This window comes from Tachysurus fulvidraco, chromosome 21 (genome assembly GCF_022655615.1).
Source record: "Tachysurus fulvidraco isolate hzauxx_2018 chromosome 21, HZAU_PFXX_2.0, whole genome shotgun sequence".
In the NCBI taxonomy this organism is placed as follows: Eukaryota; Metazoa; Chordata; class Actinopteri; order Siluriformes; family Bagridae; genus Tachysurus; species Tachysurus fulvidraco.
Window position 1 is genome coordinate 13,868,248 of NC_062538.1, and position 23,099 is coordinate 13,891,346.

The 23,099-nt window shown below is 40.8% G+C and overlaps 3 protein-coding genes across 3 annotated transcripts in view; 2 read left to right on the top strand and 1 right to left on the bottom strand.

The window, feature by feature from the left end:
* Positions 1-828, bottom strand: part of cacfd1 (calcium channel flower domain containing 1) — a 12,645-nt gene extending 11,817 nt beyond the window's left edge. Inside the window, exon 1 of the mRNA XM_027152854.2 lies at positions 199-828. Within this exon, the coding sequence (XP_027008655.1) occupies positions 199-304 (106 nt within the window). The 5' untranslated portion in view covers positions 305-828. The remainder of the gene's footprint in view (positions 1-198) is intronic.
* Positions 829-1,187: 359 nt separating this feature from the next.
* On the top strand, positions 1,188-15,925 carry mob1bb (MOB kinase activator 1Bb). Its single transcript, XM_027152856.2, has 6 exons — positions 1,188-1,446; positions 4,051-4,217; positions 4,747-4,840; positions 12,312-12,445; positions 12,847-13,010; positions 14,662-15,925. The coding sequence occupies exons 1-6, from the start codon at positions 1,433-1,435 to the stop codon at positions 14,737-14,739; spliced, it is 651 nt and encodes a 216-aa protein (XP_027008657.1). The 5' UTR covers positions 1,188-1,432; the 3' UTR covers positions 14,740-15,925.
* Positions 15,926-16,108: 183 nt separating this feature from the next.
* Positions 16,109-23,099, top strand: dck (deoxycytidine kinase). Its single transcript, XM_027152855.2, has 7 exons — positions 16,109-16,287; positions 17,138-17,253; positions 20,138-20,331; positions 21,539-21,686; positions 21,918-22,033; positions 22,475-22,574; positions 22,990-23,099. Exons 1-7 carry the CDS (start codon positions 16,197-16,199, stop codon positions 23,014-23,016), a joined length of 792 nt encoding a protein of 263 aa, XP_027008656.1. The 5' UTR covers positions 16,109-16,196; the 3' UTR covers positions 23,017-23,099.

Genomic DNA, 23,099 nt, shown 5'->3' on the forward strand with positions numbered 1-23,099 from the left:
CGCGCGCGCGTCGTGTGTGGTGTTGTGTGTGTGTGTGCGCGCGCGCGCCGCGCGCGCGCCGCGCGCGCGTGTGTGTGTGTGTGTGCGCGCGCGAGCGCGCGCCCGTGCGCGCGCGCGCGTGTGAGTGTGTGTGCGCGCGCGCGCGCGTGCGTGCGCTGTGTGTGTGTGTGTAATAGTTAAGTAACACTTTTTACTTACAAATTCCCCCCAGTACAGCAGCAGTCTTACACAGCCACCGGTACCACCAGGACATTCCGTCCCCATCGGTGTTTTTGTTCGCTGCTGCCGCTTCCTCTGAGCTCATTTTACACCGAGTAAATTATTCAGTCACAGATCTCACCGGGAACAGAAGGGATTGTTATCAACACGTCATGCAGCTACGACCACAAACGAGGTGTTTCACCGATTTGCGCAAAATCGTTTTTTTTAAGCTGCGGTAGCTAATAACAGTTTACTAACAAATGTTAAACTCAGCAAGTCAGCACACAATCCACAAATAAGAGAACACACTTCTTTCGTCGTTGTCTCTATCAGTTCCCGGATCGCTGACAATGATCAAAAGACACAATGATCTGTTTGTGTCTTATTGCTTTATCTCTGTGGTGAAGACACAACAAATCTATAGCTAGTTATAATCCCAATTTAATGACAGAATAATCAGTCCGATTCCTGTCGTTGTGGAACGTCGATCGCTCCTAGAAGTCTGACTGACTCGTTGCTGTTTAAACAGAACACTGAATTATACAGATCAGTTTAATAGCCTATTGTTTCTTTGACTGATCTCGGAGGTTCCCTCTACTGCCTCGCTTAGTGGGTGGAGCCAAACAATTGCGTCACATTGGCGAGTCGCACATTCAAGCGCGTCAACTTTCCTCATCATTGCGCAGGCATTTAAAAAAACTATAGAATACTGTACAATAAAACTGTTTATTCCATTTTGTAAAACTCTCTTAAGAAGAAAGACTGTAACTATAACTATAAAGTCTGTGACAAAGAAAATAAATGTGGTGTTTTTTTTATAGCTAGTGTAATGTGTTAGAGTCTGAGTGGTTTTTTTATATTATTTCTTCATATATCTAATAAACATTTATTAAAGTAATAATATTCGTAGTGTATTAGTAATAAATAAACTGCAGTATTGTGTTGACGTGGCTTTAAAAGAGAAAGTAGAGGAAGTGTTACAGCACCACCTCGGTCACATGTTTGTTATCCACTGCAACATATATGTTAAGAATGTATATGAAGAGCTGTGAGAAGAAGCTGAATTGTTGGGTCGCTCTACATTAATGTGTGTGTGCGCGTGAGAGAGAGAGAGAGAGAGAGAGAGAGAGAGAGAGAGAGAGAGAGAGAAAGAGAGAGAGAGAGAGAGAGATATATATTAGACTGGATACAGAACAGAGCTGTGACTCTCTCTGAACGTTATCACAGGAAGATGAGTTTCTTATTGTGAGTATTTACTATTCTAAATTTATTTCACGGTTTTCAACTTATGTCACTGAACCCACTAGCTAGCTCGCGAGGCGATTAGCAGAAACTAGCTGCGGTGTTTCTGCTGCCGTTTTAGCCATCCAGCTTTGCTAATACTAGCTAGCTGGACAAACCACTTCGTTACCTTTACCAGTTATCAGCTGGTGTACAACTAAACTAACATTGTCCACAAAATCTTTTCAGGTTTTTCAGCCCAGCTGCTTATGTTTTCTTTTTGTAAGTTAACTAACGTTTGCACGATGGATGCTAACTGCGATTAAGCCAGCCAAAGGAGCAATGCAATCTAGGAGCGAATCAATTTAGGGGCGCGGCTTTTAGAGGTTTCGTGGTAATATAATTTTATTTATTTATTTTTTACATAAAAACAAGTTCAAAAACCGATCAAGTTTAAAGAGACGCTATAAAGTTTAGAGCTAAAATTTATTTTATCAAAACATTAAGACATTTTTTATAATAATAATAATAATAATAATAATAATAATAATAATAATAATAATAAAGTCTAACCATGAATACATTTTTAAATAATAGATGAAATTCTTAGACCAAAATATTAACATTATAGTTCATCTTAGCCTACTGGATGAAATGGAAATGGAAAATCAAATCTCATACAGATCACATCAGTTCAGATCGAACTACTGCGTAATCACAATAAAGATTTTATTAAAGAATTAATTTCACTGAACTTTAAACTACTTGCTCATCAAACTGAATTTTTCAATACAATTGTAGTTTCACTACAAGAGGCTATTTTTAATCTATTAAAGGCAGGGTCTCCGATTTTTGAAAGCCAATGTCAACATTTGAAATCACCAAAACAAACACACCCCTAACCCAAACGGGTCCCACCCCTGTATTGATAGCTCCACCCACACATACATATACGTAACCCAGGCAAATAATGGAAAGAAATGTGTCTTTATCATAGCTGAAGGGAAGAACAATACGATTGCAGATAAACAAACAAGCATAACCATGCAAAGGATGGCATATACAGTATTAGTTCTGTGAAACAAAGCAAAACCAGCGTTACTCCCCTATCGAGAAGGAAAAAGCAACCACGGCGTCTTAAGTAAAGTTGAATTTCCCGAGTCAATAACTCCTGATCTAAACGCTGTTACTACACAAAACGCGGTTGTAGCTGCCTCTCTACATTACTACGATAGAAAAGAGGTGTTATTTGTGTAATAACAGCATTTAGCTCAGGAGTTATTGACTCGGGAAACTCCAATCTGTGAATATGCGGCCAACTTCCTGCTCCTTCAGTTCTCTCCAGCGCTGGAAATCTGATCCTATATTAACACGGGTCCTTGCCTTATCATAAGCCTTTTTTCGCTTTCTTTCTTTGTTTTTATCCTCCATGTTGATGCCAAGCCATGCCCCTTTCTGCTCATTGGCTACACATTTGTTTTGATTTTTGTTTATTATTCGGACCGACTCAGTTTTCTGAAGCATTTCTCAAAAATCGGAGACCCTGCCTTTAAATGAACATTTCAGTTCATAGTGAAATGTTGTGCTCTGTTCATAAAAAGATTAATTGCTAAGTAATGTTGAAACAATAGACTATTTAGATTTTGGGGGGTCAGTCACCCAGGCCCAGTGTGTGCTGTATGTTCATTGACGTGCTACACATTTTGTCTTTAGAAATTGCAGGAATACATTTTGAGTCATAACATTAGGCAGAGGAAAGGTCTAGATTAACAAATAGGCAGCAGGGTGACATTGTCACTGCAGCTGCTGTGACCTGTGGTGGTCAACAGAAAGTACACTTTCAGATGTTTTTGTGTTCCCTTCAGTCAATTTTGCACAAATTCTTCAAATTCTTATTGACACTGATGAATAAAACATTTCTTAGCCACAAGGTGGAGCAATAGGGAAACTTCATGGATACATTCAGGTTCATGTTCCTAAACAGTTTTAAGTTTTGTGTTGATTGTAGGAGTAGCAAGAATGACATGTAGATGGAAACATTTTCAGCATGTTATTGTACCATTTAACCACTAACACAAACGTTTATGGGTTGTCCAATCTTATCAGGCAAGGGCCATTGTGGATGCAGGTTTTCATTCCATTCTTGGCTTTCAGTAGAATCAGGTCTGTTTTCTTAGTTGGAATGGAAACTTGTACCCACATTGGCCCCACGTATATTAGTTTGGACACCCACTTGGTTGGATGAACTGTGCTTTCAGGAAGAGCAGCAGGCATAAACTCTAAATGCTACAATTTAACACTCATATGTTTAGCCAGTTAATGTTTGTGATTTTTGTTATATATATTCAGGTTAAAGTGTTATATAAAGTATGTTTAACTGATTTAACAGCAGTTATTTGTGGATGGTAAATTGACCAATTTGATATGATCACAGCATTTAAAAAGTTTAACATGTTACACAAATAATCGCAACACTTTAAAGTAAATAAGTTAGTCATATCCACAGTTATAAAAACATTTTAATGTCTCATTCTCTCAAAGTTGTTGCCCTTGCAATTGAGTTCATAAAAAAGTCTGTAATGTGATTTTTCGGGTATACTGAAGCAAAACTGAACTTTTTTTTGTAAGTGGTAATCGCTCATCCAGGACATTTAAGCCCAAGAAGAACATTCCAGAAGGTTCCCACCAGTATGAGCTGCTGAAACATGCTGAGGCAACACTGGGCAGTGGGAACCTGCGCATGGCTGTCATGTTGCCAGATGGAGAAGATCTGAATGAATGGGTTGCAGTGAACAGTAAGTGTTGCCCATAATTTCCATAGAGGTCCCACCACAAGGTCTTGGAGGAAAAGCACTGAATATTATTTGGATGTTTGAGTTCGTCATTTTTTTTAAACCACAAATTAAATCAATGATTGTTGTTTTCAGCAATGTTGCATTTAAATACGGTGTTTTGTGCTGTAATAAACAGAGTGATTTGGTGTTTAAATGGGTCTTTTTTGTTTGTGTGTTTGTGCTATTGTTATGAGTGAGTTGTGGATGCTCTTATTTCCTAAGAGCTAGGTGTTTATTTGTGCTTGGCCATGTCCTGAATATTAAGCTGGATTCTTTGTCCTGTTGACATGGCTTAAGGAGTAATCCCTGTAAATTCCTGTAATCCCTGGTTATTGTTGTGGGAAAAATTGCCTGATCTCTTTTCAGCTTTTGTTTGCGAAAAAAATACTGGAATTGGCAAAATTCCAAACACAGGGTTCTTCTTTTAATCATGTAAATAACCGTCTATGACACATGTTATATAACACATTTTTATTTTGCATGTGTGCAGCTGTGGACTTCTTTAATCAGATCAACATGCTGTATGGGACTGTCACAGACTTTTGCTCTGAGGACAGCTGTCCTGTTATGTCTGCTGGACCCAAGTAAGTACAGTAAGTGCGTAATTTGGTGTACAGTAAGTGTGTAAGTACAGTAAGTGTGTAAGCGTGAGTGTGTGTGAGAGTAAATAATAAAGAGATTATGAGCATTTGTTTACACCCTTAGCATCCAAGTATTTTACAAAGGTTGTTATACAGAGGCTGACACATATATATTCAAATATCCTAAAAAAGGTTTTAGACTGGCCAAGTCAATAACCAGGCAAACCAGTAGAGTATGCACTTAACCTCCTTAAGAGGAGACTACAGGAGGAAACCACCCAAAACAAGATGTGAAAGACTCTGCGGAAAAGCATCACAAAATATGAATGCAAACATTTGTTGATGTTCAGGGTTTTGACTTATTACAGTTCTAACAATCAGGTGATATTCAATCATATATTACATATATTACTTTTGCTTACCAAATAATTTGGTGGTCTGCTATTTAGATGGAACTGAAAATCTGAAATGTTGATCTACATTTTTAGTCAAAGGTTTTAGACACATCTTTCAATGGTATTTATAATTTTTTATTGTTTTCAACATTTTATACTAATTTTGAAGACCTTGGAATTATGAGAGGATGAATATGGAATTATGTAGTCAACAAAAATGTTAAATAACCCAGAATATGTTTTATATCCTCAATTCTTCAAAGCAGCCTCCTTTGATGACAGCTTTGTACACTTTTGGCATTCTCGCAGTTAGTCTCATTATGTAGTAACCTGGAATGATTTCAGTAATATTGAAGGAGTTCCAAGATATCGTCGCTGTCGGGCAGAATCCTCGTATCTCCAAAACCATTATTTTTCAGGAAATTAAAAAAACGCCGTATTTTTTTGAGTTATTAAACATTGTACATCGTTAAAGTTGATCGGAGATACAAGCTTTATGACTTGGGAGCAGGGAGATACGAGATTATGCTGTCTTTGATAAGAATGGTACGGACACAGACGTCGCTGCTGCCAGCAGTGTTCAATAAAGTCTACGGTCATGTTGAGCCCTTTGATATGAGACAAGGCTTCAATAGTTAACCAAAGCTAATGACTGTAGTTACATACATTTTCCTAAACTCTATTTTAAACGTTTAAGAGCTGTATGTGATGCAATACAAAACACGATAAGCTGATTAAACTGTCTAATAGGTGGAAATTAGTCTAATCTACTCTCAAACTTACCTTTGTGGCTCACAGGTTTCTTTCTGCACAGAAGCAACTACTCAAATGTATCTAACCTAACTATTTTCATTTGTTAGTGTCCAAAAAACAGTGTTTTACATGCACAGTGCCATTGTCTATAAGTAGGCTGACTTAAAGTCAGTAAAATAATAATAAAAACAATAATTTAATAGTGGTATCCAAAACATTTAATTTAATTAAAATATTATATTAGAAACATTTTAAAACATCAATGAACATGTATAATAAGCTGTAAAAAATAGTAATAAATAGATATTTAAAATACATCAATAACACAGATAAACATAGATAAAATCATAGTTAAAGGGATTGGTCACCCAAAGGACATTAGTGTAATGATGAGTCGTAAGACTGAGGATCCATTTGCAGCTTTAATATATAATCTCGGAAACAACAGGCAGAGTTCAGTACCGGTAAACACAACAGTGTAGGTAAGGCAAAAACGTAGTCAGAACAACAGGCAAAAGGTCAGGGCAGGCAGAAATCAGTCGTGAGGCAAAATACAGAAACAGATCAAAAACCAGAAACAGGAATAATCAGACAACGCTCAGAATGATAGCCGTAGCAAATCAAGACTTCGCAATGGGATCAAGTTCGTTTGCTTATTTAAGTGCGCCAGCTGATAGAGAACAGCTGGTGCACTGATTAGGCTGAGCGGGGTGTAGTGGGAAGTGTAGTCCGGGAGCGCTTAATACTCCGGAGACGATTCTCTCTGTTGTGGGTGCGGAGGTGAGGCAGGTGTGCTGATCATGACAGAGCCCCCCCCCTGCGAGCGGCTCCTGACGCGAGGACGTGTGCGACGTCGAGGTCTACCACGAGACCGGGGAGCGGGCCTGTCTGGGTGGCGTAGGTGGAAGTCAGTGGTGAGTGAAGGGTCCAGGATGTCCCCTGCCTTGACCCAGGAGCGTTCTTCTGGGCCGTACCCCACCCAGTCGGCTAGGTATTCCAGGCGGCCCCGTCGGCGCCTGGAGTCCAGCAATTCGTGGACCTGGTATGCCTCTCCCTCGTCGACCAAGAGGGGTGCTGGTGGTTCGGCGGAGGTTTCTGGGTCTCTCGGTGGTCTCTCCGCGGGTTTCAGAAGTGAGGCGTGAAAGGTGGGAGATACGCGGTATGACGGGGGTAGTGCCAGGCGGTAGGAGACTGGATTAATCCGTCTGATGATTCGGAATGGGCCCACAAACCGTGGGCTGAGCTTACGACAGGGCAGACGGAGGCGGAGGTCGCGGGTGGACAGCCAGACCCACTGTCCGGGTTGGTAGTCGGGGTGCTCACGGCGGCGTCTGTCGGCCTGTGTCTTTTGCCTGCGAATGGCTCGCCGTAGCTGCCGGTGCGCCGCGCTCCATGTGTCCCCGCTGCGACGAAACCACTCGTCAACGGCCGGTAGGTCCGAGGGTGTGTCGGACCAGGGGAACAAAGGAGGTTGAAATCCCAGGACGCACTGGAATGGGGTTAGACCCGTGGCGGGTTTGAGGAGAGAATTCTGAGCATACTCAGCCCACATCAAGTATGTGCTCCAGTCGGTCTGGTTATCGTGGCAGTAGGAGCGTAGGAACCGGATGAGATCTTGGTTCAGCCTTTCCGTCTGTCCGTTGGCTTGCGGGTGGTACCCCGAGGTGAGGCAGATGTTCACGTTGAGTTGTTTGAAGAATGCCGCCCAGACTCGTGAGGTGAACTGGGGACCGCGGTCGGACACGATATCCTCAGGTAGGCCATAGTACCGGAAGACAAAGTTGCACAATGCCTCCGCGGTCTCGAAGGCTGTGGGAAGTTTCGGCATGGGGATCAGACGGCAGGCCTTGGAGAATCGGTCGATCACGGTGAGGATAACCGTGTGATTGTTGGAACGGGGAAGGTCGGTGACAAAGTCAATTGCAATGTGGGACCAGGGGCGTTGAGGCGTGGGCAGGGGAAGCAGTAAGCCCGCCGGGGAGCTGATGAGAGGGCTTAGAGGTATTGCAGATTGTACAGGCTCGGACGAATTCGCGCACGTCTGTGGCTAGAGTCGGCCACCAAAACTGGTTCTGAGCCAGGTGTAGGGTGCCTGTGACGCCGGGATGGCCGGCGCTGGGGTTGGAGTGTAGGAGCTCCAGGAGGTTCGTGCGCCAGTTCTCGGGCACATAGGTCCGGGATGGAGGGCAATTGGCAGGTGGTGGTGTGTGGGCGTTGGCCTGGGTTATTTCCGTCATGATGTCCCACTGGATGGGAGCGAGGATGTGGGCTTCGGAGATGATGGGTTCAGGGCTTGTGTCCGGGCCGGGTTCACGGAACATGCGGGACAGGGCATCGGCCTTGATATTCTTGGTCCCCGGCCTGTAGGTCACTGTGAATCTGAACCTCGTGAAGAACATGGCCCACCTCGATTGACGGGGATTCAGGCGTTTGGCGGCGCGAAGGTATTCCAAGTTCCGGTGGTCGGTGAGCACGGTGAACGGGTGTACCGCGCCCTCTAGCCAGTGCCGCCACTCCTCGAATGCTACCTTCATGGCTAGCAGCTCTCGGTCCCCCACGTCGTAGTTGCGTTCCGTCGGAGATAGCTTGCGAGAGAAGTATGCACACGGAAACATCTTGTTGGCCGGGCCCTGGCGTTGAGACAGTATGGCTCCCACCCCCGTATTAGAGGCGTCCACCTCTACTATGAACGGCCGGTCTGGATCCGGGTGGTGGAGAATGGGAGCTGAGGTGAAGCTCGCTTTCAAGCGCCGGAATGCCGTTATAGCTTCAAGGGACCAGGTAAGCCGAGTGGATGCTTTTTTGGTCATAGAGGTGAGCGGGGCCGCAATCGTGCTGAAACCACGGATGAAGCGGCGATAGAAATTAGCGAACCCCAGGAAGCGCTGTAACTCCTTCAGGCTCTGTGGTCGGGGCCACTGTAGTACTGCGCGCACCTTGGAGTCGTCCATGGCGACCCCCTCGGCTGAGATGACGTAGCCTAGGAAGGTCGTGGAGGTCTGGTGGAATTCGCATTTTTCGGCCTTGGCGTACAGACGGTGTTGGATGAGACGTTTAAGGACTGCCCGCACGTGCTGGGTGTGTTCCTCCATGGTCTCTGAATATATAAGGATGTCATCGATGTATACTACCACCCAGCGGTCCAGCATGTCGCGGAACACGTCATTAATGAATGACTGGAACACCGCGGGACTGTTCGAAAGGCCGAACGGCATGACTAAGTATTCATAATGGCCTGATTGGGTCGAAAAGGCGGTCTTCCATTCATCCCCCTCTCTGATCCGGATGAGGTTGTAAGCGCTGCGTAAGTCCAATTTCGTGAAGTATCGGACCTGGCGGAGCTGTTCGAGAGCCGATGGCACGAGGGGAAGAGGATACCGGAACTTGACTGTCATGTCGTTCAGTGCCCGGTAGTCAATGCATGGGCGGAGGCCTCCATCTTTTTTCTTCACGAAGAAGAACCCGGAGGATGCCGGGGAGACAGAGGGTCGGATGAAGCCCTTCTGGAGCTCCTCCTCGATGTAGGTTTTCATGGCTGCCGTCTCTGGTTGCGACAGCGGGAAGATTCTCCCTCTGGGTGGAGTGGATCCAGGCAGAAGTTCTATGGCGCAGTCACTGGGCCGGTGCGGTGGTAGTTCGGTGGCCCGAGTCTTGCTGAAGGCCGCCGAAAGGTCTTGGTATTCCGCTGGGAGTTTAGAGGTGGTGGAAGTGGAGCATACAGAGAGCGTGGTGCTGGGTCGTGGGGTTTTCGGAGGCAGTGGCTGGTGTCGGTGGCATGCTTCGCCCCAGCTTGAGATGTGCAGGTCTCTCCAGGAGATGACGGGGTTGTGAAGTTGGAGCCAGGGGAAGCCTAGGATGAGGGTGTGACGCGGGGAGCGGATGATGTGGAAAGGCAGGTATTCTTGATGGTGAGGGCCCACCTGCAGCCGGAGACGCCTGGAGATGTGCGTGATGGGGCCCTCACTGAGCGGCCTGCCGTCTACCGCCTCCACTGCCAAAGGAAAAGCACATGGGGTCACTGGCACGTTATAGGCTTGCGCAAACTCCCTTGACATGAAATTGCCCGCGGCGCCGGAGTCGATTAGAGCAGACTGGTTAATCATTTTCCCCCGTATTTCAACTTGTACTTGTACTACCGCGCAGTTCGAAGATTGAGGAATGAGCGGGTCAGGACTCACCGATGTGTTCCTTCTGCCGGGCGGCTTGTTGGGGCAGGCGGCCAGTCTGTGACCGGCTTCTCCGCAGTAGAGGCAGAGTTGGAAGCGGAAGCGTCTTGCTCTCTCCTCAGGCGTGAGGTGCGTGGCGTCGAGCTGCATGGGCTCGGGGTCCGCCGGTCGGGCTGTGCGAAGTGTCTCGCGCGCGTGTCGGGCGGTGTGCGTAGGAGGTCGACGTGTCCGCATCAAATTGTCAATGCGGATGGACAGGTCAATGAACTCCGTCAAATCTCTCCCTTCATCACGGCAGGCGAGCTCGGCTTGTAGACCCGGATGCAGCCCTTTGCGGTAGATCACCTTTAGGGGTCGCTCCTCCCAACCTGTCTCGGCGGCGAGCGTACGGAATGTCAGCGCGTACTCAGCGGCGGGACGGTCGCCCTGAGATACGGCCAACAAACGCTCCTCTGCGCTCTCACCCGTGGCGGAGTGCTCGAAGACAGCGCGGAATTGGGAGAGGAAGTGTTCAAACGTGGGGAAGGCGGAGCCATCCTCTTGCCAAACCGCCGTGGCCCACTCCAGCGCTTTCCCGGTGAGGAGCGTGCACACAAACGCTACGCGGCTAGCGGCGGTCGGATACAGGGACGGTTGTTGCGCCACAAAGAGCTGACATTGCATTAAGAAACCTCCGCATTTTCCAGGATCTCCGTTAAACTTTTCCGGAAACGCGAGCCGCGGGCTGGTGACAGCTGGGGTCGCGATTGGATCGGCCGGCGGGCGGGGCGCCGGTGCCGGAGGGTTCGGAGCCGCAGCGGAGCCTCGCAGACCTTGTAACGCCGCAGCGAGCTCTCCGATGAGCGAGGTAAGTCGCGTTAGTTGTTGGTGGTGTCCGGCGAGCTGCTGGGCTTGAGCGGAGAGCTGGGTGGCAAGCTGAGAGACGGCTGCTGGATCGCTTGGCGGCAAAGTCTTCTGTAATGATGAGTCGTAAGACTGAGGATCCATTTGCAGCTTTAATATATAATCTCGGAAACAACAGGCAGAGTTCAGTACCGGTAAACACGACAGTGTAGGTAAGGCAAAAACGTAGTCAGAACAACAGGCAAAAGGTCAGGGCAGGCAGAAATCAGTCGTGAGGCAAAATACAGAAACAGATCAAAAACCAGAAACAGGAATAATCAGACAACGCTCAGAATGATAGCCGTAGCAAATCAAGACTTCGCAATGGGATCAAGTTCGTTTGCTTATTTAAGTGCGCCAGCTGATAGAGAACAGCTGGTGCACCGATTAGGCTGAGCGGGGTGTAGTGGGAAGTGTAGTCCGGGAGCGCTTAATACTCCGGAGACGATTCTCTCCGTTGTGGGTGCGGAGGTGAGGCAGGTGTGCTGATCATGACAATTAGAGGATCATCCTCTGTCACCTCTGTTCCTTAGTGAGCACAGTGCTTAACCCACTGCAGTTTGCGTATCGGCCTGGCATCGGTGTGGACAATGCAGTGATCTACCGGGCACTGACTTACTTGGAGGCCACCGGGACCACTGTGAAAGTCTTATTTTTTGACTCCAGTGCAGTCTGTGGTCTCCCCGTTTCTTTCGTACACCTCAGACTTCAGTTATTACGCTACCACCTTCCACATCCAAAAGTTCTCAGATGATAGAGCCATTGTTGGATGTGTATCTGATGGGAATGAACAAGAATACAGGGACGTCATCAAGGACTTTTTTGACTGTAACCACCTGCACTTGAACACCTTAAGACGAAGGAGATGGTGATTGTCTTCTGAAGAAGGAGAACACCACACCACACAACAGTAACTACCCAGGACTTGGACATTGAGTTGGTGGATTGGTTCAAGTACCTAGGTGTCAGCTTAAACAATAGATTGGCTGGCTGGATAACACTGATGCTCTGTACAGGAATGTCCAGAATCGCCTCCACCTGCTGAGGAGACTTGGGTCCTTTGTACTGTGCAGGACATTATTAAGAACATTTTTCTACACTGTGGTGTCCTCCACGATTTTCTATAGCATACTATGGCAGTACAAAGTGGGACAGTATGACATCATAAGTCTATAACCTTAATATTTAAATAGCTTCATTAATAGTGTATATGTTTCACTATTCTGCTTCTCTGGAGACATATGTTAGCCTGTGTGTTTTTACCTGTTTTCTTCACAGATACGAGTATCACTGGGCTGATGGAACTAACATCAAAAAGCCAATTAAATGCTCCGCTCCTAAATATATTGACTACCTGATGACCTGGGTGCAGGATCAGCTTGATGATGAAACTCTCTTCCCATCCAAAATTGGTGATTATGCTGATAGATTTTATTTAAACAAACAACACAGAACCACTCTTTATTATGTAGCATAGAATGTACATAATATAGTATAATAATGACTTTAAAACATTTCTAAACTGATATTTATAAAATATTCTAGTATAATTTAGGTGTTTGTTATAAACTGATGGTTAGATTAATAATTTAAATTCTTTACAATAACAATTCAAAGCCATAATACATTTTCAGATTAGACTGTTTTGGCAGACACTCAAATAATATAATAAAAACTAACAGTAATTAGAGTTTGTACTGAATCAGAAACCTCTCTCACAGTCAAGGCTTGTTATTTTTCAGAGTTGAAATAAATCAGATTGCTTTTATTCCTGCTTTCTCTGATTGCTTTCACGGTCTCCTGCATCCTTCAGGTGTCCCCTTTCCCAAGAACTTCATGTCTGTCGCCAAGACCATTTTGAAGCGTCTTTTTCGTGTATATGCTCACATTTACCACCAACACTTTGACTCAGTCATGCAGCTGCAGGAGGAGGCACATCTCAACACCTCCTTTAAGCACTTCATCTTTTTTGTCCAGGTACCATTCTGGCTTTTGCTCACATGCAAATTCACATGCTATGCATCCATTGCAACCTGTGGCTGTTGATGTATGCTGTATATAATCAAGTTGTTGTTGATTACCTACCTGTAGAATAATTGTTCAGGGTTTTTTCTAGATAAATGATATGTATAAATGTACTATGTTTTATCCCAAAACTTGAAAAATAAATTCAATGAATTTATATTTATAATATACGATATACAAAAATATTATATACAGTCATGTGAAAGAAAGGGCACCCCATGAAAGCCTGTGGGGTTTTTTTCTTTCTTTTTTTTAAAAAATAGTATGGGAATTTTATCTTCATTTTAACAATATTGGAATATTTAATTAATATAACTAAACAAATAAAGAAAAAGAATGATCTGTAAACTGTCATTTTATTAAAATCCAAGGACACCCCCACATTTATTTGTATTTAAAATTGGTACAATTACCTACAGGTGTATTACACCAGGTGCAAATTATTAGAACATTGTTACAGAGCATTTTGTAGAAGGCTTGACTTATTTAAACCTTAGATATTTAGTTTGCTCTTAATTGTTAAAGTAAGTGGTATCACCAAAGTGAGATCCAAAGAGCTCTCTGAGGCCTTCAGAAAAAATATTGTTTATGATTGCTTATGAGTCTGTTAAGGGATATAAAAATTCTCTCAAAAGAATTTGAAATTAGCCGTTCCACCATCCGAAATGGAGTGAAAAACTGCCAACATTGCCAGAAGTCTCCAAAAACCCTAAAATAGCATCACAGGACTTTCAGCAAGTTCTTGTTACAGTTGATGTCAAAGTGCTTGAATCTACAATCAGAAAAAGACTGATTGACTTTAATGACTTTAATTAATCATGGAAGGTGTGCAAGGAGGACCCTTTGCTGTCTAAGAAAAACATTAGGGGAAACTTTCTTAAAGTTGATGGCTACAAGAACCATCTCATTGAGGTTGTTTCAGCCAAAGGGGGCTAATACTAGCTATTAGAGAATAGGGTCCTCAGTTGAAACACTCATTTTGTTGATTTGTTTTGTTTAATTTGTAAAAAAAAAAAAAAAAAAAAAAAAAAAAAGATTTTTGTTGTTGTTTACAATTAATTGCATCACTTTCATCTAAAGGTAAAAATTTAAACAAGATCCAAAATTAGCATGTTGACATTTCTTAATAAAGAACTTAATATTGTGTTCTATTTTTTTCACATGACTTTTTTTTAAACACTACAGTAGCTACAGCATTAGGTTTTCTTACTGTAGTGAAGGCAAGGAGGAGTAAACAAAAAATAGCAAATTCTTAATCTCACTTTATATTACTTTTCAAAAAGTGTAACAAATAAAATCCTAAACTGTAAAGTGTAAACTATAAAATTTCCATAATCACATCCAGAACATTCTATGTTCTGTAGACAAGCTTGTGCAGTGGAACTGCTTTCTGATAAGTCTCATTTGTTTAAAAAAAAAAAAAAAAAAAAACAGATGAAAATCATATGTATGTTTATATATTTTATATAGCCCTAATAGACCTAATATAGGGAGTGGGTTAAGAACACATACACATTTGATGATGGTCAGACATTTATGACAGCATTTGTATTCAGTTTCTCCTTTACATTTATTTTCTGTTGGTGTGGGGTTTTTTTTGCAGGAGTTTAACCTGATTGACCGCAAGGAACTTGCACCGCTTCAAGAGCTGATTGACAAACTGGCAACCAAGGACAGATAAATGGACATGAAAAAAAAATTCTTCTGTCAAGTTACTGATCTCCATCTCCCTTTTTTTCTGCATCTCTTGATTGCTTTTGTTCTCTTTACGATGCCCCACTCTGGTTTATTCCCTAGAACACATGTCGAGATAACATTACCGGGCAACAGGTAATGCTATTCTATAATACCATAAAATGTGCTAGCACAATACTACTGGCTGAAAAGGGAGTTAGCTTGTGTCCTATGGTAGTCACAGTTTTCCAGCCTTTAATTATAGGTTTGTTGATTTACAGATTCATCAGTAAACCATGGGTTCCTGCTCCACAACTCCACAACCCTTTAAACTTCATGATAGGAGTGTTTTTCTTTAATATTTTTCAACGTCAAAACATTGTTTTTCAGTTTGTTGTGACAAATCTACCAGCACTGAGTTGTAACAGCATCAGTCTATTAATATCTGATGATTTGCTTGTGTGTTTGTGAGCATGTCAATGCAAGCGAACAGCAAACAAATTCTGTAATGTCTATTTCAGTCTAGTCTATTTCCCTATGCAATTACTATGCTGTATTATTCTGACGATTTGTAATTATGTTAATATTAATTCTCATAATGCTAATGCTTATCGGTGCCTATATTTTATCCGTTCCTTTTTCCCCTCAGATCTTATAACACTCCAGCATTATCTGTGTGTAGATTGTTGTCTTTCCAAGATTTCACTACACAACTAGTTTGCATTCTGTTAATAAGTCCATTAGCTATAAATGTTAAATCGGGCATCTGTCAAATACCATGAATGCATTTTTGTTAGTTTCAGAAATATTATTTAGGAATTCCTAATCTGTTATTTGGTTTATTTTCCCAATCTTTGACTTTTTTTTTTACTTTTAACTGGTCTTCACAAAGGTTTATCTGTTGACTATTTACATACCTTAGCTTTTTAGGTGTAATTTAACTTAATAAATTAAACTTGTACAGTACTCACAAATATTACCATACATGTGCCAACGAATGATTGCTATTGAAAACTTAAATATTTACTATTGACAATGAGATGGATATTTTTTTCCTTACACTGTATAATATTAAAAGCATTTTTCTAGATCTAATATGTATGAATGTGGCTGTGGGGAAAGATGTTTTGTTTGTTTGTTTTTTTAAATCTGTGACCGATTGTTTCACATTAATAAATGCTGTGTATTATCAAGCATGTTCAATTTGGTTGGTTTACTTGTGTTGTCTTAGCATTCAGCTCGAAACGCCTAAACTGTCTGACCAATCACAGTGCTCACTATTCACTGGATGAATTTGCCAACCAATGACAACCGTTCCTAGGCGGCCAGCTCATCCGCCATTGGTTATATTTATTATTTTCCGGGTTTTTTTTTTAAAAAAGCGCCAAAATTCAACCCGCGCTGATACGTTTCCGGTGTTTTTGACATTACGAACGCATAAAGACGCTTACTGCAAGTGTTAAAATGTCTCGAACTCCAAAAAGAGCTTGTTCCAGTCTTCTAAACGAAAGTCTAGAGAAGAGATTAAAACGGGTTTCAATTGAGGGAAACATCGGTAAGTAGTGAACATTAGCAACAGGGCTTCCGCTCAGTATTCACAATTGTGTGCGTGTGTGTCAAGTCAAATTTTATTTGTCACATATTTAAGCATAAAAGGGATGCAATTAGGGGTAAAATAATTATTTTACCCCTAATTGCATCCCTTTTATGCTTAAATACCGGACAGTTGCAAAAAGCATTTCACTGCATGTCGTGCCCTGTATGTATGTGACAAATAAAATTTGACTTGACTATCTATCTATCTACACACACACACACACACACACACACACAAATGACTAAATAAATAAAAACAAAAAGGAGAAATAAAAAAGTATAACCTAAAAAACTATAAAATATGAAAATATGTATATACATATAACTATACATGAATGCGTATGGTTTTTAATGATTGTCCTTAAAGTGTATATGTAGGTGTATGTATGTATGTATGTATGCATGCGTGTGTGTGTGTTTATATGTCTGTATCTGTGTGTATGTGTGTCTGTGTGTGGGGGTGTCAATGACCGCTTCTTTTGAGACCATTTTTTGACTTTTTAAATGATAAATTAACAGTATAAAGGTTATTTCTGAATACTGCTAATTACTGTTTTAAACTAGTTAAATAGGTATTTGACAATTTGACACGTTGCCGGTATATTTAACAAAGATTAAAACATCTCGAATTCCAAAAAGAATTTGTTCAAATCCTTTAGACGTGTTTAACTGACGCGATAACTAAATTCGAATACATCTATATATTTTTATGTACAGAAAGAAATGTTTTAAAAAGGTACACTTAGTAAACCGTGTAACTACACGGTAAACTGGTGCTTTGTGTTTCCTAACACATACTTTGTCTATAGCGGCGGGAAAGTCGACGTTTGTCCGCCTGCTGGAGCAGCACGATAAAGACTGGGAAGTGGTGCCCGAGCCCATCGCCAGGTGGTGCAATGTACAAACTCAACATGGCGAATTTGAGGTAATTAAATGACAAATGTTGTGTGCACGTGTTGGCGGTTGGGGAAGCAGTTGTTATAATAACGCCATACCTACATTATTACATATTTAACACCTGTTAACCGTTCAGTCTGTTTTAACGTCCGGGTAACTTTCAGGCAAACGCAGTCCAATACCAAACCAACGACTGTATACAATATACGAGACATCAAAAGAATAACATCCCGGAAACTGCCCCGTTGTTAGCTCAGTTTAGAGCTTAAGGTGTGTGTTGGAATGTAGCCAGTTTGACTTCACTTTATGGACAAAGCTCTAATATATACAGTACAATCATTACAACAAAGACAAAAATGATGTTGCATGTGGGAGCTTTAAATGTATAGCGTTACAAAGTTCTAAAGTATTAAAAATCGCTGGGACGGTTGGATATAGTATTAATGATGGTATATCTTTTAGCCTGTTAAGGTTTGTTAGCCCATGTATGTAGATAATCTATGTAGATTTGACTTTAATCTGCTCAGAAGGAAATGTTTTAAATGTTGTGCAATTTAACAGCTGTCAGTGATGGTTTCATAAATTATTAATCTAATTTAAAACACTGTTTGCTTTGTTGTGCACCTTAGTAAAGTGGGGAGAGAAAGGTGTTATACAGAATTTCACTCACCTTTTCTTGGAACATTGTCACCACCCACTGTGACAAATCTATGAAACAGAAAATAAAGAAATTCAAAATCATAAAAATCATAGCAAAATCAGCTTCCTTATTTCTGAAATATGCTTGCACTGAAACAGCTTAGTCTACTGGAATGCAGAACCAGATTTACTTTCATTTAAAGTATATTACACAAGAGACATGGGTTACTACATATACACGGACAAAATTGTTGGTACCCTTCGGTCAATGAAAGAAAAACCTCACAATTGTGACAGAAAAAACTTTAATCTGACAAAAGGTAATAATAAATAAAACTAAATTCTATGAATGTTAAACAATGAAAGTCAGACATTGCTTTTCAACCATGCTTCAACGGAATTATTTAAAAAAAACAACAAAAAAAAAACTCATGGAACACTCCAAGACAAAAATGATGGTACCCCTAACTTAATATTTTGTTGCACAACCTTTTGAGGCAATCACTGCAATCAGACGATTCCTGAAACTGTCAATGAGACTTTTGCATCTCTTAGCGGGTATTTTGGCCCACTTCTCATGAGCAACCTGCTCCAATTGTTTCTGGTTTGAAGGGTGTCTTTTCCAGTCTTTTCAGCTATATAACAGAGCCTCCTCCATGTTTCACAGTAGGGACAGTGTTCTTTTCTTGATGTGCTTAATTTTTCCATCTGTGAACATAGAGCTGATGTTCCTTGAGCATGAAGTTCACCTTGGATCTCTTTAGAGGCTCCTTTGTTACCATTCGGATTATCCGTCTCTTTGATTTGTCATCAAATTTTTCTCCTGTGGCCACATCCACGGAGGTTGGCTACAGTCCCACGGATCTTAAATTTCTGAATATGTAAACTGTAGTCACAGGAACATCTAGCTGCTTGGAGATGGTCTTATAGCCTTTACCTTTATCATGCTTGTCTATAATTTTCTTTTTAATCTCCTGAGACAACTCTTTCCTTCACGTCCTCTGGTCCATGTTGAGTGTGGTACACACCATGTCACCAGACAACACAGTGACTACCTGGAGCCCTATATATAGGCCCACTGACTGATTACAAGATTGTAGACACCTGTGATGCTAATTAGTGGGCACACCTTGAATTAACATGTCCCTTTAGTCACATTAATTTCAGTCTTTTTTAGGGGTACCATCATTTTTGTCTAGGCCTGTTCCATGAGTTTATTTTTTAAATAATTCTGTTGAAGCGTGGTTGAAAAGCAATGTCTGACTTTCATTGGTTAACATTCATAGAATTTTTATTTATTATTACTTTTGTCAGATTAATGTTTTTTCTGTGACCATTGTGAGGATTTTCTTTCATTGACTGAAGGGTACCAACAATTTTGTCCATGTGTGTATATTCAATGCATTAACTTTGACTCAGAAGAATCCAACTATGACTTATAAGAAACATGGATGCTTTCTTGCTTGTAATATTTAAGAGAAACCAAATGTCCGGCATTTTTCTTCAAGTACTTGAATCAGGTTGTGTTCAAAGTGGTGTAAGTACTGGTGTCATGGAGCCTACACTGTTGGTTGGGAATTTGTATATCACTGTGTGGAATGGACTTGAGCCACTCAGAGCAACTGTTGTTCATGCTCTGCAAATGTATTACCATCAACAGCTGTGGGATGCAGTAATACACCCTACACCCCACATGTCTCTTGAGAGTCAACAAATGGTACAGTCAACTGCACACTGCACAACCAGATAGTTTTTTTTTTTATTACAAAGCAATACTGTGCTTCAATACAAAGCTTCAGAAGATCACACAAATGTTCCATTTACCGTAAATGTGGCCAAATCAACTGAACATGTCAGATATCAAAATTGAGCTTCTTCATTAAAGTATATTAACGCCAAACAAGTCTTGGAAAGACTACATTGAAACGGAATAGAAAATTCTTATAGATGCATTTTTGCATTTTTAATATTAAAAACCTTTTGCATTAAAGATGTTTCAGCTTGTTCATGCTCACATGAACATCAACTATGATAACCCAGAGGTAAAACAGAAAAGAGTGCGATAGGGTTTTTAAGTTACTTACTGATGCTACAATGCGATTTTTGAATGCAGAGGATGAAATGACATTAAAATAATTAATTTAATTTTTAAAATAATTAATTTTAAAAGACTGCACATTCAGAATAGTGAACAGAATTCTGTAAAGAGCAAGTTACTGGGTTATTCTTATGAGTGTTTTTTGTGTGTGTGTGTATGCATGTGTGTTTGGCAGGAGCTGACCACATCTCAAAAGAGTGGGGGGAATGTGTTGCAGATGATGTATGAGAAGCCAGAACGCTGGGCTTACACATTCCAGAGTTATGCATGCATGAGCCGTGTGCGTGCACAAATCAACTTGGCCCATGAGAAATTGCGCCACGCTGAGAACCCAGTGCAGTTCTTCGAGAGATCTGTGTACAGTGATAGGTGGGGATCGCACTGGGGGTGGGGGTCTATGATGTATAATATCAGTTATATTTAAATGATATATAATTATGAGCTGAGCACTTTGAGGTATAACATGTCTGCTAAATTAGTTTGTATAGGGAAAATTTGATCAGAATTTTGATTACACATTTAGAAATATCAAGAAAAGGCATTTTAACTGCCTCCTGATAATTCTGATTTGAGGTATGAGCCATGTCTGTGAGTCAAGCAGTGCAGGATTAATTATTTGCAAAAGTTTCCTTATTAGCATAGTAAATCTAACCAGGGTTAGGTGGTGTCCAAAATATTCCATTATTGCATATTGAGCTGAAGTAACATTATTTTCCAGACATGGAAACACAACGGGTATATGCCAGGCCTACTCAATTCAATTCAGTTTTCTTTGTATGGCTCTTTTAACTTAAATATATAAATGCAAATACAATATAATAATATATAATGAATATTATACAAATATATAAATTCTGGGTATATATTACAAATTTAAATTTATCATACATGTCAGCCAGTGTACAAGTTGTGACACGTGTGTTTTATTTCCTATTCATTTTATGGACAAAAAAAACAGTTTAATTAAATTTTTTTAAGTATAGCACATTTAACAATGGACATTACACAAGTATAAAGTTAAGTTACTATTGATCTCTAACATTTATCCTTCTAGAAGGAGAAGAAATAATAATAAATACACACAATAAATACTCACACCACTGTTAAAAATATTAATAATTAAAATATTTAGCAAATAAGACCTTAATTGTTTGTAGATGCCTTTATTTTCATTGTAGATGCTTTCTTTATCATATCATAATGTATCCCATAGTACACTGTTAGTGAAGTGGGTGTGGCTAACATTCAGAGCACTTCCCACTCCATAAATAGTTGACCAATAAAGATTTATGGTAAACACCTTCTAAGATCCTCCTAAGATGAAGTAAAATGAGTGTTAATTTTGATACTACTTTAAGACATGTATACTTAATACTTAATATGTGCTTATGGATTTTATTATTTTAATTAAAACCTTTGACATTTATTTATTTATGTATTTTTGTCCACTGGATCAAACCAAATTCCCTTTTCATGGTCTTTCAAGTTTTATTAAAAAGCAAGTCTTACTTATGGTATTTTGGATCCTATTGGATTTCAGATTATGTTGACGCCTCAGTCTCTGTCTGTCCTGCAGGTACATCTTTGCAGCGAATTTGTATGAGAGTGAGTGTTTAAATGAGACTGAGTGGGCCATTTATCAGGACTGGCACAGCTGGTTACATAAACTATTCGGCCAACACATTGAACTGGATGGTATCATTTACCTGCGGGCTAAACCAGAGGTAGACTTTAATTCCTTAACTCAAATTATACTATAATAAAAAAAAAACCTTTACATTTAACATATTTATCTCCGTTTTCTTAAAAAGTTGTGGGAAGCAGCTAAATGGATCACAAATAATTATTTGTGAAATATTTTAGAGCATTATATGTTTTTTATGTTTTATATGGAATTCCAGTTTTGTATTTGATTGGGTTTAATAAGTTGTGTTTAATTTGTGCGTGTTCCTTAGAGGTGTCTGGAGAGGTTGCATCTTAGAGGCAGAGAGGAAGAGCAAGGGATTCCTCTGGAGTATCTAGAGAAGCTCCATTACAAGCATGAGTCCTGGCTGCAGCACAGGACGCTGAGGTACACACAGAACCCTGACCCATACAATGAACACTGTGTACTAATAGACAATAATCAAAAGATCTAATGGTAATGCTTGTTTTATGCTTAGTCTCTGGGATGTTTTTCTGTTCACCATAATTGTACAGAGTGGTTATCTGAGTTCAAGCCTCTTTGTCAGCTTGATCCAACCACACATTCTGGATGTTTTTCCATTATTGTTGGCTTCTTTCTTTGAGACTGTTGTGCATGTAAATCCCAGATCAACAGTGATAGAAATCTAGACCAGTCTATGTGGCACCTCAACAATCATGCCATTGTCAAAATGAGAAATCACATTTTCCCCATTTTGTGGCTGAGCAAGTCTGTAGGTTCCCTAAACCTTAAAGTATATTCAAAACATTACATTTATGCATGCATTATACTTGTGATACATATGTGTATATTTTGTGTGTTGTGCAGTATGGACTTTGACTATCTCTGTGAGGTTCCTGTTCTCACACTGGATGTCAATGACGACTTTAAAGGCGATAAATTCAAATGTGCAGACATGATTGAAAAGGTAGCAACACTCTTCCTTTCTTTCCTCCCTCATGGTTATACACACACAAACACACACACACTTGCACACACACAATGAATGTGGCATTTGTTCAGAGGAAGAGTGTATTTAGGTGGCTAAATGTGGCTATTTAAAACTACAAGTACAAAAGCCAATTACACAACAATGACCCCAATAGAGAACATATTAACTGTCTGTATGTTAGAGTTGGAGGTGTCCCTAATGAAGCTGAGATAAATGATTAGATTGACTTGTTTGAAGAGGGAGACAGGAGTAATTGCACAGAGAGAACAGAAAAACTTTGTTCACATAAATACACATCATAGATACATAATCTTTCTGTCTTTCATATCAGATAAGAGTTCTGAACATGCAAATCTTATAGACTACAATGTTGTCCCTTTTTTCTCCCCAGGTGAAAGACTTTCTCAGCACTCTATGACCGACAAGAGTATATTTGTGCTAATATTTGGATATATTTGTGTTTGCATGTGAGCCTTATTAAAGATTATTGTCTTACCTGTA